The sequence below is a fragment of the Nicotiana tabacum genome, chromosome 8 (assembly GCF_000715075.1).
Source record: "Nicotiana tabacum cultivar K326 chromosome 8, ASM71507v2, whole genome shotgun sequence".
Taxonomy (NCBI): Eukaryota; Viridiplantae; Streptophyta; class Magnoliopsida; order Solanales; family Solanaceae; genus Nicotiana; species Nicotiana tabacum.
In genome coordinates, this window is record NC_134087.1 from 190,338,726 (window position 1) to 190,353,745 (window position 15,020).

General features: G+C 40.1%; 1 protein-coding gene across 1 annotated transcript; it reads right to left on the minus strand.

Annotated features, from left to right (window-relative positions):
* Window positions 1–12,884: 12,884 nt before the first annotated feature.
* LOC107782496 (transcription factor MYB41-like) lies at window positions 12,885–14,763 on the minus strand. Its single transcript, XM_016603380.2, has 3 exons — window positions 14,531–14,763; window positions 14,179–14,308; window positions 12,885–13,743 (listed from the first exon to the last, which is right to left on the minus strand). The coding sequence occupies exons 1-3, from the start codon at window positions 14,661–14,663 to the stop codon at window positions 13,044–13,046; spliced, it is 963 nt and encodes a 320-aa protein (XP_016458866.1). The 5' UTR covers window positions 14,664–14,763; the 3' UTR covers window positions 12,885–13,043.
* Window positions 14,764–15,020: the final 257 nt, after the last annotated feature.

Below are 15,020 nucleotides of genomic sequence, written 5' to 3' on the forward strand. Positions count from 1 at the left end.
TGCGCAGACTTGGTCAGCCGATCCATAATCACCCAAATAGCATCGAACTTCTTCAAAGTCCGTGGGAGTCCAACTACAAAATCCATGGTGATTCGCTCCCACTTCCACTCTGGAATATCTAACCGCTAAAGTAAGCCACCCGGTCTCTGATGCTTATATTTCACTTACTAACAATGGAGACACCAAGCTACAAATCCCACAATATCCTTCTTCATCCTTCTCCACCGATAATATTGTCTCAAATCCTGATACATCTTTGCGGCACCCGGATGGATGGAATATCGCTAGCTATGGGCCTCCTCCTGAATCAACACCCGAAGCCCATCTACATTGGGCACACATATCCGGCCCTGCATCCTCAATACCTCATCATCAACGATAGTCACATCTCTGGCATCGTCGTACTGAACTATGTACTTGAGGTCAATCAAATGAGGATCATCATATTGGCGCTCTATGATGCGATCAAACAAGGAAGACCAAGAAACCACACAAGCTAATACCCGACTGGGATCCGAAATATCCAACCTCACCAACTGATTGGCCAAGGCCTGAACATCACTGCAAGAGGTCTCTCCCCAATGGGAATAAATGCAAGACTGCCCGTACTCACCGCCTTCCTACTCAAAGCATCGGCCACATCATTGGCCTTTCCCGGATGATACAAGATAGTAATATCATAGTCCTTTAGCAAGTCCAACCATCTCCACTGCCACAAATTGATATCCTTCTGCTTGAACAAGTGTTGGAGGCTACGATGATCAATAAACACCTCACAAGACACACCATAGAAATAATGCATCCAAATCTTCAATACGTGGACAATGGCAGCCAACTCCAAATCATGAACTTGGTAGTTCTTCTCATGGGGCTTCAACTGACGAGAAGCATAAGCAATCACTCTACCCTTCTGCATCAACACACACCCGATACCAACTCTCGAAGCATCACAATACACTATATATGAACCTGAAGTTGATGGCAAAACTAACATTGGAGTTGTAGTCAAGGCAGTCTTGAGCTTCTGAAAGCTCACCTTACACTCGTCCGACCACCTGAAAGGAGCACCCTTTTGAGTCAATTTAGTCAAGGGTGAAGCTATAGATGAAAATCCCTTAACGAACCGACGGTAATATCCCGCCAAACCAAGAAAACTGCGAATCTCTATGGCTGAGGACGGTTTGGGCCAACTCTGAACTGTCTCTATCTTCTTCGGATCAACCTGTATACCCTTACTGGACACCACGTGCCCCAAGAAAGCCATTGAACTGAGCCAAAACTCACACTTGTAGAATTTCGCATAAATCTCCTCCCTCAACTACTTCAATACAACTCTCAAATGCTCGGTGTGCTCCTCCTGGCTACGTGAGTACACCAGAATATCATCTATGAAAACAATCACAAATAAGTCGAGATAAGGCCGAAACACGCTATTCATCAGATGCATGAATGCTACTGGGGCATTAGTTAGCCCAAATGACATCACAAGGAACTCATAATGAACGTATCAAGTCCTGAAGGCTGTCTTAAGAATGTCCGAGTACCTGATTTTCAGCTGGTGATACCCTGAACGGAGATCAATCTTGAAGAACACTCACTCCCTGAAGTTGGTCAAATAGATCATAAATACGAGGCAAATGATACTTGTTCTTGATTGTGAATTTGGTCAACTGTCTGTAATCAATGCACATCCTTCTTCTTCACAAATAGAATAGGTGCACCCCAAGGCGACACACTATGTCGAATAAACCCTTTATCGAGGAGTTCCTGAAGTTGCTCCTTCAACTCATTCAACTCCGCCGGTGCCATATGATATGGTGGAATAGAACTGGGCTGAGTGCCCAACACCAAATCAATCCCAAAGTCAATATCCCTGTCCGTTGGCATGCCCGGCAAGTCTATAGTAAACACATCCGGAAAGTCCCTCACTACCTGAACTGAATCAATGGTAGGAGTCTCTACACCAACATCCCTCACGAAGGCCAAATAAGAAAGACAACCTTTCCCAACCATCCGATGGGCCTTCAAAAATGAAATCACTCTACTAGGAACATAATCCGTCGAACCTCGCCACTCAATCCGTGGCACCCCCGGCATAGTCAACGTCATTGTCTTAGTATGACAGTCTAAAATAGCACGACACGGAGATAACAAATCCATGCAATCAAAATCAACCCTATTAAGCAACAAGAGATCCACTCGGGTATCCAAACCCCCAATAGTCACCACACACAACTGATATACACTGTCATTACTAATAGTATCACCCACCGGAGTAGACACAAGAACGGATGAAATAAGAGACTCGCGAGACGTATCCAAATAATGAGCAAAATATGATGACCCATCTGAAAAAGTAGAACCGGGGTCAAATAATACAGAGGTATCTCTGTGACATACGGAGACAATACCTATAATTATAGCATCTGAAGCAATAGTATCTGGTCTGGCTGGAAGTGTATAGAAACGGGCCTGACCATCACCTGATCGACCTCCCTCTCTAGGGCGACCCCTAGCTGACTGACCTCCATCCCGAGCTGGCTGGGCGGGTAGGGAAGTAACTGGTGCTGAAGCCGAAGGATGACTCCTCTGCTGGGATGAACCTCTCGTAAGACGAGGACAGAACCTCTTGATATGACCTAAATCTCCATACTCGAAGCAACCCCTCGCAACAAGTTGTGGTGGAGACTGAAGGGAGCCTCGAGCACTGGGATAACCACTAGAAGAACCAAGCATAGATGAGCCTTGAACTGATGGTGCCTGAGTCAAACTCTGAGCTGGAAGGGCACTGAGAGATGTGTGACCCTAATGTGAACTATGTGAACCATGGACAGATGATCCACCACGGTGACCTGAACGGGTAAGTTGAGCATGTCTGAATGGACGGCCTCTGCCGTGCTAAAACTAACCTCCCGAAGGAACACCACCAAAGCTACCAGATCCCCGAGACCACTTGGTCTCCCTCTCATCTCGCTCCTGGCAACGAACTGACTCTATCTCTCTAGAAATGTCAACCACCTCCTCAAAAGAAGTCCCAAATACTTTCTCTCTCGTCAGAAAAATCCGTAGCTGATAATTTAGGCCATCAACGAACCTCCTAATCCTCTCCCTATCCATAGGAACTAGCCAGATAGCATGACGGGCCAACTCGAAGAATCTCATTTCATACTACAACACGGTCATATTCCCCTGATGCAGCTGCTCGAACTGCCTGGCAGCTCCTCTCTACGAGAATGCAGTACATACTTCTTTTGGAAGATAATGGAGAACTGATGCCAGGTAAGGGGCGTTGCACCAATGGGCCTAGGCCTCTCATAAGCCTCCCACCAAGTGAAGGCAGCTTCAGAAAACTGAAAAGTAGTAAATGAGACCCCACTAGTCTCCAGAATACCTGCTATATGTAACATCCTCTAACACTTATCCAAGAAACCCTAGGCATCCTCGCCCTCTGCACCACCGAAGGCTGAAGTCTACAAAATCTCTCCAATCGATGTTAACCAGCATCAGGCATAACTAGAACCACATAGTCTTGAGCAGGTGCAACCGGCTGGGCTGGTGGTGCCTCCAGTGTCTGCAGTCCCTGAACAACCTGCTCGGGTGTACGGGGGGCGGGTGTTTGAGTGCCTCCCCTGGCCTAAGAAGTAGCTGCTGTGGTAGAAACTGCAACCGCCTGAAGGCTAGTGCACACGGTCAAGATCTAAGCTAAGGTCTCCTGGAGACCCGGAATAACAATAGGCACAACCGGTGCCTGAGCTAGCACGGTTGGAGCATCCCCCGCTGGAGCCTGAGCATGAACTGGGGTGGCTGGTGGATCTGCAAGTGCTGCCCTAGCTGCTGTGCAGGCTACATACCTAACCCTACAAGGCCTCGACCGCGACCTCGACCTCTAGTGGCCCCAAATGGTGGTATTGGTGGTCGTTCGTCCTGATCGGTAGCACGTATCCTCACCATCTGTGAGAGAATAGAATAATAGAAGTTTAGTACTAGAATCAACGAATTCGCACAACAAGAATTCAAGAATGTGAAGTTTTTCCTAAAAGTTCTACAGCCTCCCGAGGATAAGTACAGACTTCTTCGTACTGATCCGTGAGACTTTACTAAATCTACTCATGACCCGTGAGAAATATGTAACCTAGGCTCTGATACCAACTTATCACGACCCCAAAATCGACCCGGTCGTGATGGCGCCTATCGTGAAATTAGGCCAGCCAACTTATTTCCAAAACAAACCACATTTTCATTTAAAACTTAAAAAAACCATTTTCTATAGAAATCCGATAAAGATATAAAATCAAGTTTAACAAAGCAAAAAAATACAAGCCCGACCTCGGGAGTCACTAAGTCATAAGCAAAATACTAAAATTGTTCAAAATAAACAAGATTAACATAGTCTGAGAATATCCAACAAATACACTCAGAGGAAGATAGGAAAGGAGAACGCAGAACTGCGATTGTCAGGCAGCTACCTCGCTCTCTCCAAAGAAAGTCCATAACTGATACGATCAGCAACCGCTACCGTGGCCCGAGATACCTGGATCTGCACACAAGGTGCATGGGGTAACGTGAGTACACCAACTCAGTAAGTAACAAGTCCAAACTATGGACTGACAAGTAGTGACGAACCAAACCTCAACAGGTAATACAAATAAACTATACGGAAAAGTAGACATGCTTGCAGTTCAAGTAAAAGCTCAGGAGTAGATAAATACAATATGAATAGTACGGAGTATAAAGCTCAGGAATCTCTATGTACCGAGGCACAAATAGCATGAACAATATTCTGTGTACCTCTACTCACAAGTTCTTACCTACTTGGTACTGTATATGGCCATCCGGCCCAGGGAAGATCCATCCTAGAATATATACACATCACTGACCATAGTCATCCAGTACCGAGGAAGGCCATTCCAGCCCTATGGAGAAGATCCAGCTCCCGGTATAATTACTTCGGGCAAGATCCATATCCAAGTAAGATCCATCCCTCAATATCATCAACTACGCTCACTAGGGTGTAAAGACTTCGGAGGGGCTCCTCTTAGCCTAAGCGCTATATCAAGCCAACGAAGGCATGATCAATATCTCGTTGCGGCGTGTAGCCCGATCTCATACTATCACTCAATATCAGGATCTCGGCCTCACTCATTCATTACTCTCCAGTCTCACACACACGGGCTCAAAACGTCATGATAATACGCCGAACAATGTTATGATGTGTCAAATAGCAATAATCGAGACTGAGGCATGATATAATATCAATGAAGTTAATGACATTACAGCAAGAAACGACCTCTCGGGTTTCGGCAGTATTGACGTGAAGCCATAACATGATAATTAGCATGATTTACAGCTCAATAACTTGATCATATAATTACAGCACAAATTTCAGCAAGAAAGAGTCACTAAGCGATGCCATGGAATGATCCAGGCCGCAATTCTTACGGTGCACACCCACACGCCCGTCACTTGGCATTTGCGTCACCTCAATAGCAATCATATAACACGTAGTTCGGGGTTTCGAACCCTCAGAACAAAGTTTGGAAGCGTTACTTACCTCAAGCCAAGCCAAGCTCTAGCCCGCGATGCCCTTGCCTCTCGATTCGGCTTCCAAATGCCCCGAATCTAACCAAAATTAGTATATTATTATCAATATACGCTAAAGGAATGAAACCCACATGAAAATTATCAATTTAACTCAAACATTCCGAAATTGGCCAAACCCGACCCCCGGTCCCACGTCTTAGAATCCAATAAAAATCACAAAACTAGAAAACGCATTCGCTCACGAGTCTACCCATATCAAATTCATCAAAATCCGACTTCAAATGGCCCTCCAAATCCTCAAAATCTATTCTCCAATTTTTCTTCCATTTTCCCCAATTTTTACCCCAAATCCTCAAATTAAATGATAAGAATCAAGACTAGATTATGGAATTTAACCCAAAACAAGTGAAGAACACTTACCCCAATTACTCCTTTGAAAATCCTCTCTAAATTCACCTTCTCTCGAGCTCTCAAATGAGTTTTTGAAAATATGAACTAAACCCTCATTTTTGAACATAAAGTTTCTGCCCAGACGCTTCCTTCTTCGCGAACGCGGTCAAAGCCTCGTGTTCGCGAAGCACAAAAATCCACTGCCCAATTATTCTTCTTACGCGAATGCAAGTTCCTTCATGTGAACGCGAAGCTTCAGCTGCCAAAGCCTTCACGAATGTGAACCATCCTACGCGAACGCGATGCACAAACTCCTGGGGTCCCAGCTGCTCCAACTCCCCTACGCGAATGCGACTGCTCTCATACGTTCGCGATTCACTGGAATCCAAACCTATGCGAACGCGATCCCTGACTCGCGAATGCGAAGAACATTTTATCCACTAGACCAAACTCTTCTTCGCGAACGCGGGACAACCTTCGCGAACACGAAGAACAAATTCTTCAGCAACAGAACCAGCAAAATCTGCAACTCTCTAAATCCAAGAATTGGTCCGTTAACCACCCAAAACTCACCTGAAACACTTCCCATAACATCATTCAAACTTAGTCGAGCCTTCGAATCACTCAAAACAACACCAAAACACCAAAACACCAAATCAACCTCGAATTTAAGCCTAAGAACTTAGAAACTTTCAAATTTCACAAACAACGCTGAAACCTATCAAATCAACTTCGAATGACCTAAAATTTTGCACACATGTCACAAATGATACTACGGACCTACTCCAATTTACAGAATTCCATTCTGACATCGATATCAAGATTTCTACTGCCGACCGTAAAATGCCAAATTTCCAATTTCGCCAATTGAAGCCTAAATCTACCACGGACCTCCAAATTATATTCCGAACACGCTCCTAAGTCCAAAATCACCTAACGGATCTATCCGAATTGTTAGAATTCACATCCGAGACCTTCTACACATACGTCAACATCCGATTGACTTTTCCAACTTAAGCTTACTCAAAAGAGACTAAGTGTCTCATACCTCTCCAAAACCACCCCGGACCCGAACCGACAAACCTGATACCACATAATATAGCTAAACAAGACATAGAGAAGAAGAAATGGGGGAAACAGGGCTGAAATTCATAAAATGGCCGGCCGGGTCGTTACAACATTGTACCTGCCAATAAGCGAACTCTACTCCAATAGGAACACATAGTGCCAGCAAAACCTTAAACATCCAAAATCGTCTGTGCCATCAAGAACTCATAGCCTTCCTTCCTAAACTATCTGCAACCTTATACCTACAACTTTCAACCCCACACGACGCATCGCCTCTAACATGCTAACTCGCAACACTACGAAAATCTCATAGCCGACTCTGAACCATAAGCAAATTGAACACCTCATCAACCGAGAATCTTTCATTTAACCCAATCCAGGAAAACACCACCACACGCAATATAGTCTCTATACCTGTAAAAAACATTAACTCCAACCGTGGTCATAATCATGATAAATTCTTTCAAACTCATTAATACATAATCGAGGAATAAGAACCAATCACCTCTAACTCAACCAAGTTACGCGGACGGCCAACCCGAAAGTAACTCAATCCGATACGCCCGCCCTAAGGGAACCTCCTAGGAACCCGAAGCCATTTCTCGCATCACTCCAACATTGACATGTAGACCTTTCTTGACAAGAAAATACCGTCGATCCGATTACCACTCGCTACCATTTTCAAGCCTGCCCGTAGACAAATTCAAAAGTCCTTAAAGGCTATATAAGACTTGGAACTTGCCAAAACCTCCTCGATAACCACTCATCTTACTCTGATCTTCAATGCACAGCTAATATGCGTCGAGCAACCTGTGCTTCACCAACATATGACCATTCGAAGAAATAACCAAGCAATCCCTCTGCCCAGAAACTGATACGGCCCATGACCCTACAATTCGATCGTCATTAGCAGACTCCACCACTTATCTCAAAGCCATAGATCACCTTATCGGCACCCCAAAGTACTATATCTTAATATCATGCCCCGATCCGCACAACTATTTAGTTGAATACTTTAAAAATTCATGCAATACTGATCATAGAACACCCCGAAGATTTTGCCAAATGCTTACCCATCATTGCAATAGTCAAACAACTTTCCCAAATGCTCTGAAATGATGACATATGCACTCCACCAAATGGAAACCTGATACGAGACACACGATCCAAAATCATTATGCAAGAGATGGTCCACTGGTTATACTCAAATCGACTCCTTGCCATGAACTCACCTTAATCACAATAGCCTGGCCACCAGCCAATCTTCCTAAATCTATGCTTTCCAACAAGACATATGAACCCGCCTCACACCACAAATGAATGACTAGAAGATTTAACAATGCATCTACTTCTGAGGCTAGACAACACATTGCGATGATAATCAAGCATCCATAGCCTATCGTAATCCATTTGCAACATCACCGATCGTCGGCACAAAGCGAATACTAAGCACACAACATCATATATGAGCGATCGGGAAGAGTCAAAGTCGTAGATTTCAAGGTAAAGAAAAGCAGCATGAAAAGAAAAGAAGAAAGGGAAATTTTTCCTAAATGCCATGTAGCCTTCCGAAGATAGGTATGGATGTCATCATACCGATCCGCAGGACTTTACTAGACACTTGCTCATGACTCGTAGAACCTACGAACCTAGTGCTCTGATACCACCTTGTATGAGAAGTGTATCCAAGATATCAAGTCAAATGGCACGGTAATACCCTTCATGCTTTTATTTCATCCTCACCATGTATAAATAAATTTATATGACAAATCAATTAGCACGGCAACACCCTTCGTGCGTTCAACTCATCCTTCCCAAATGTACATATAACAGAACCAACCAGATGGCAGAAACACGATAATAGGAATTACAAAGTAGGAAATACGCAAGTAACAACAATGGATGAGGATATACATGTGGGCAACAGTAAAAGACTAGGCGAAAAACACGTGAGTAATAACAACCAATGGGAAAACAAAGAGTTTCAACTTCAATTAACTAGCATAGTGGAGGCCTAAGTACAAATATAGCAAACAAGAAGGAAACACATGATCCTTACAAGTTAACAAGTAAAGGCATGAATGACTAGCATGGCGGAAGGCTTACACTAAGGTGCAATAAAATAGATACAACATGCCTATAATTATAAAAGCAGGAAATATGCATAGTATTTGCAAGTTAAGCAAGTAGAAGGCATGAGAACCACAACAATAATTGAGATGCAGATCATGACAGAACAATGGCAACAAATCACCTCAGATTTATAGTTATGCCAATAACAGTTCAAGATAAAGGCAAGGACATATACACGGAAGACTGATATCAAACATAATGCATGTCCCTCATCCTCACCTGCACGGAAACACCCATCGTGCCATGACCTCATGATAATATACAAGCATAACAATATAAATGAAATGGCACGGTATCACCCTTTGTGCTTTTACTCTCAAATGATATGGAACGACATCATCCTTCGTGCTTTTACTCTCAATAATGTGGCACGATATCACCCTTCATGCTTTTACTCTCAATAATGTGGCACGGCATCACGCTTCGTGGTTTTACTCTCAATAATGTGGCACGACATCACCGTTCGTGCTTTTACCTCTTCCTTACCAAGCATATGAGTATCAATGACAAATAAGGCCGGATGCACAAATAACATCAAGGAGAGTGTTTTAATAGATATTTCAAACAAATCCCAATCACATCTTTTCCAATCAACAATGATTCAACAATCCTCGAAAACCATATTATTCAAATACCTCCACAATTCTCATAGTGATCCACAACACAAGCATAGAGTTTAGTATCTCATGAATATGGGCCGTAGTAATGAAATGATGATTTCGCATAGACATAACCAAATTAGACACATCAATGTATTCGCAGAATTTTTGTCAAGTTTGATCATTTTATAATAAGCTGAGTCTTGATTCCTATCATTTAAGATTATGTTCTTAGCTTCTAAGAGTCAAATAAGGCATGACGAAGGAGATAACGAAATTCTACAAGCATAAATGTAACATAATCTACCCCGGAGCATGATTAACCCTGGCACATACATATACGCTCGTCACCTCACATATGTATCGCCCATGCATGTAGCAAACAATGACAAATAGGAGGAAAAATTCCCTCAACAAAGTTAGCCAAAATAATTATCTCTATTCGGCTAACTCAACACTCACTCTAGCCTTTTTCCTTAGCAAATTCGCCTCCGCTCAGTTCAATCTAGCCATTAACGACTTGAATACATCACACAATGCAAGAGAAAACAATTTCAATTAATAAAGCTGTGATTTTTATTAGATTTTCCAAAAGTCAAACCCCGGGCCTGCCCGGTCAAAATCCGGGTTCAAGAGTAGGTCTTGACTACCCATAACCTCACGAGTTCAAATATGTGTTTTGTTTTTAAATTCGAGTCATATTCGACTCTCAAATCTCAATTTTTTATTTTTCAAAACTTTGACAAAATCCGCAAATTTTTCCATAGATTTCTCATGAATTTGATGTTAAATCTTGTATAAAATCATGAAATATAGTTGGAAATTGGTTAAAGATACTTACCCAATATTTTGGTATGAAAACCCCCTCTCAAAATCATCTCACCTCGAAGATATGGTTCAAAATATGAAAAATGAAGCAAAAACTCGGAATTCTCAGCACTTAACATGCTGCAGATGTCGCATTTACGAACAAAACTTCGCATTTGCGAATGAACAGTGTATTCGCAATTGCCGTAAATGGTTGGCAATTACGGATGAACAGTGTTTTTGCAATTGCCATAAAATATACGCAATTGCTAATGAACAGTGTTTTCGCAATTGTCATATAAGGTTCGCAATTGCGATTAAACAGTGTTTTCGCACCAGAAACCAACAAAACCCAAACTTCTCTGAAATGATCTGAAACCACTCCGAAACTCATCCGGAACCTCCCGGACACAAACCATATATGAATTTCAATCACGAAACACAATACAGACATGCTCGCGCATTCAAAACACTGAAAAGAAGTCGTCTTAACCCGATATTGACCATGGTCAAACTCCCAAATTTCATAACTTTACTAGTCTCTCAACCAATGATCCAAAAATACACCCAAGCCCCTCGGGACTTCAAACCAAAAGTGCACACCAGTCTGAAAAAAATCATACGGACTAGTTCGCGCGATCAAATCGCCAAAATAACACCTAGAACTACTAATTGTATACCAAATCAAATGAAATTTTCAAGAAAGCTTTGAAAACTCTACTTTTACCATCGGACGTCCGAATCACGTCTAACCGACTCCGTTTCCCACCAAATTTTACAGATAAGTCAAAAATATTATATTGGACCTGTATCGGGTTCCAGAACCAAAATACAGACCCGGTATCAACAATGCCAAACATTCAATCAATTCTTAAAAATATTAGATTTTTCGGACTTTTAATTTTTAATAAAAATTCATAACTCAAGCTAGGGACCTTGGAATTCGATTCCGAGCATACACCTAGATCCCATATTTCAATACGGACTCACCGGGACCGTCAAAACACGAGTCTGAATCCATTTACTCAAAATGTTGACCGAAATCATCTAAAATTAACTTTTTAGGCAAAAATTCTTTTTTTAAGCATATAAGCCTCCCGGGTTAATACCTGGACTGCGCACGCAAATAAAGAAAGTCTAGAATGAGGTTCTAAAGGCTTCAAAACACAGAGTTTGGCTCTAAATCACCGAGCGAAGTGCAGATACTCAAAACGATCAGTCAAGTCATCAAAAAATAAGTTATGCATTTTATCTAAACTACAGGAAAACTAAAAATAGATATCCAACACTATTTTCATTCATAGTACAATTGAATTGAATATTTTTTATTAACATTAGTATTGATTTGATATTGGTTGAGGATTTATTTGAGTTACTAACATTTATGAACTATAACACTTATTGGAGCATCCAAAAATTATAAGTCCAAACATAAAATAATACGTGAAAAGATATAACTATGAAAAAGCTTAAGAAATATTTATAAACTACTCTACAATAAATATTTTATGTATTAAATATATTAAAAATTTTTATACATATAATGTCGGGTTGGTTTGGTTTCGGTTTGACTTTTTTTAGTTAAAACCAAACCAAACAAAATATGGTCGGATTTTTTTTTTCCAACATCAAATCAAACCATAATCAAATTTTTTTCTCGGTTTGACTCGAATTATCGGATTGGTGCGGTTTGTCGGTTTCATTTGTACCCCCCAAGGTAGTGCGAATGCACAAAAATATGAGAAATAAAGAAAATGTGTACTTGATCACGTAGGAAGATAAGACAAAATAGAACAATCACGACAAAGAAAAGGAACTGCGGAACTTAGACCAAATCAAAGGCTTAAATTCCAATCATATGCACATAATAAAACATCTTTTGTCTAATTGAGCTTGTTTTTTACTTACTAGTACTACATTTTTTCGCTTAATTAAAAAAAAAAAAAGAATGTGATACAAGTAGCAGTTATCGCGAATTTGAAGCCGAAATATTTCAAAAGATTGAAAACAATATTAATTTATACTCAATCTTTATATCAAATCAAAAGATACTAGTTCCAACAAGAATTGATATGATGGATGTTAAGTACACTCGCTTTAATTAAAAAAAGAAGAAGGGAAGGATCAAGATATGAAAATTATTAAACAGACATTAACATGCCGAGTAACAGACAATAACCATGGGGTATCAAACCGTAGGAGTTGTTTCTGTACTCTATTAATAATGTCAATAAATAGAAAAAAAAAGACAGTAAGAAAGAGAAAAAAGGAAAAGAAAAATAAAATACAAATAATCGAACTACGCATCCACCAAACTACGCTTGGGAAAGAACGACAGTAAGCAACTAAAAACCTTTATGTATAGATAAAATTCAAAATCCACCTAAAAAAATCCAAACTTTAGATTTGAATGGACCAAGTAAAAAACAATTGTTCCATCCAAATTAGCCTAGAAGAGAAACAACAACAAAAAAGAGATAACTAAGTACTAAAGAGTGTCAATTTTTACACTAAATCATCAAAAAATAAACTCTCTGGAATTTCAAATTTCATAAAATTACTGCAGTAGCTATCTCTCTCATCTTCTGTACTGCTTGACAATGGTGTCGACAACACTGAATCAAAGCTGAAATTTTGACCGCTGGAGTTTTCTTGTAAAATTTGGCCATAGTTTTGCAAAGGCAGCATCACATTTTCTTGTAAATTTTGGCCATTCACCAAATTATATGATCCCAAGTTTGATGTAGTGCACGTTGGTATTTCTGATGTCTGATTTTGGAACTGATTATTAGGTTGGAAAGTTGGGGTATTGTTTTCCATGGGAGCATATAAAATTTGATTTTCTTGAAATTTTTGGAACAACACTTGAGACCCTTCTTGGTTTTGTATTTGTGTGTTCAAAAATTGGTTTTCTTGAAGTTGTCTTTGTAATAACATTTCTGGATTTTCTGTATGGGATGTCAAAAGGTTTGTAGCAATTAGTGCCAAGACTTGAGGGTTTACAAATGCTTGTAGTCCAAGTAAACTTGAAAGGTTAAATTGTGTAGAGTTGAGGAGGGATGAAAAGTCGAATAAATCAAGACGAGGGCTGTGAGTTACTGGATCAAGTCCCATTCTTAGAAGCCTTTTTCTTATGTGAGTGTTCCAATAATTCTTGATCTCATTGTCTGTTCTTCCTGGCAAGCGAGCAGCTATTGCTGACCATCTGAAAAAAAATATATAACAGTGACAAGTTTTAAGTTCATGAACTTAATTATCTATCTTAGGATGAAGAAATTAACTGATCCCTCTATTTCATTTTATATGACAGATGTATCATTAAGTACGGAGTTTAAAAAATCATCAAGTGTTGTGGTGAAATGGCCTCGGGTTCGAGCTCTAAAAATGAAAAAAGATTCTACCTAGCCTTTATCCTAAAGGGCCTTAGAAGGTACAACCGCGGATTAATTGGGGTCTTTAAAGCAAGTATCGGCTACCCGGTGGGAAACTAAAAAACGAAATTTTTAGAAAGAAGTAACGACTTTTGTCATAAAGCGCGTCATTAAGAGTAAAATTAAAAGTTTTAAATTTAAAAATGTACATACTAAAAAAAAAAAAGAGTGTCATAGAAAATGAAATCCGACGAGAAAGAGTATCTTACTTGTTTCCAAGAACACTGTGAAGTTGGATAATAGTTTCTTCTTCTTCAAATGAGAATCTTCCTCTCTTAATATCTGGTCTCAAATAATTCGCCCAACGAAGACGACAACTTTTTCCACACCTTTGAAGTCCTGCAAATGATTTTCCAATGAAAGATTAGAATAAAGCACTTGTTCATTATCAATATGACGAAAAAATATATAAAATCAACAAATAAGTACTACTTTCGTAACAAAGTTTGAATACTAGACAAGGAGATATAAAAAGCTAAGAACAAAAACCTTTTGAAACTTATAGTAATAAAGATGTCATAACTTTTTTAGAACAGACTAAAAAAAAATATTATTACGTACCAGCATTTTTTGGGAGGCTACGCCAGTTTCCAGGACCATGAACTTGAATATATTCTCTGAGCTTATGATCTTCCTCTGAGGTCCAAGGACCTTTCTTAAGTTCATTTTTATCAGAACTTGGTGATCTTCCCATTGATTTTTTTTTTCTACCAGTAATAACTATTACTTAAAAGGGTGCAATAATTGTTTGAATGAAACAAAGAGAGCTATATGATATAAGCAAAAGTGCAGTACTTGTAGGTCCCTAGGAGAAATGAGGATTATGATCCTTAATTTATAGAAGAGAAGAAAATGGAAGTCAATAGTATTTGGTGCCGGCCTTATTCTATGTCAATGCATCCTCTTTGCTGTGTGTTTAGGGTGAAATATTTAAAAAATTATCTGAAAAAAACACGTATATAGTGTATAATCAAAAAAGAAAAATGACTTTGAGTTTTTCTTCTATTCAACTGTAGAAGCTTTTGGACTTATCTTACAAAAGAAAAATGTG

Coding starts and splice junctions, on each gene's coding strand:
- LOC107782496 (XM_016603380.2), bottom strand. CDS start 14,663: ATGGGAAGATCACCAAGTTCTGATAAAAATGAACTTAAGAAAGGTCCT. Junction 14,309..14,530: donor TAGCCTCCCAAAAAATGCTG/GTACGTAATAAT, acceptor AATCATTTGCAG/GACTTCAAAGGTGTGGAAAA. Junction 13,744..14,178: donor CACAGTGTTCTTGGAAACAA/GTAAGATACTCT, acceptor ATTTTTTTTCAG/ATGGTCAGCAATAGCTGCTC.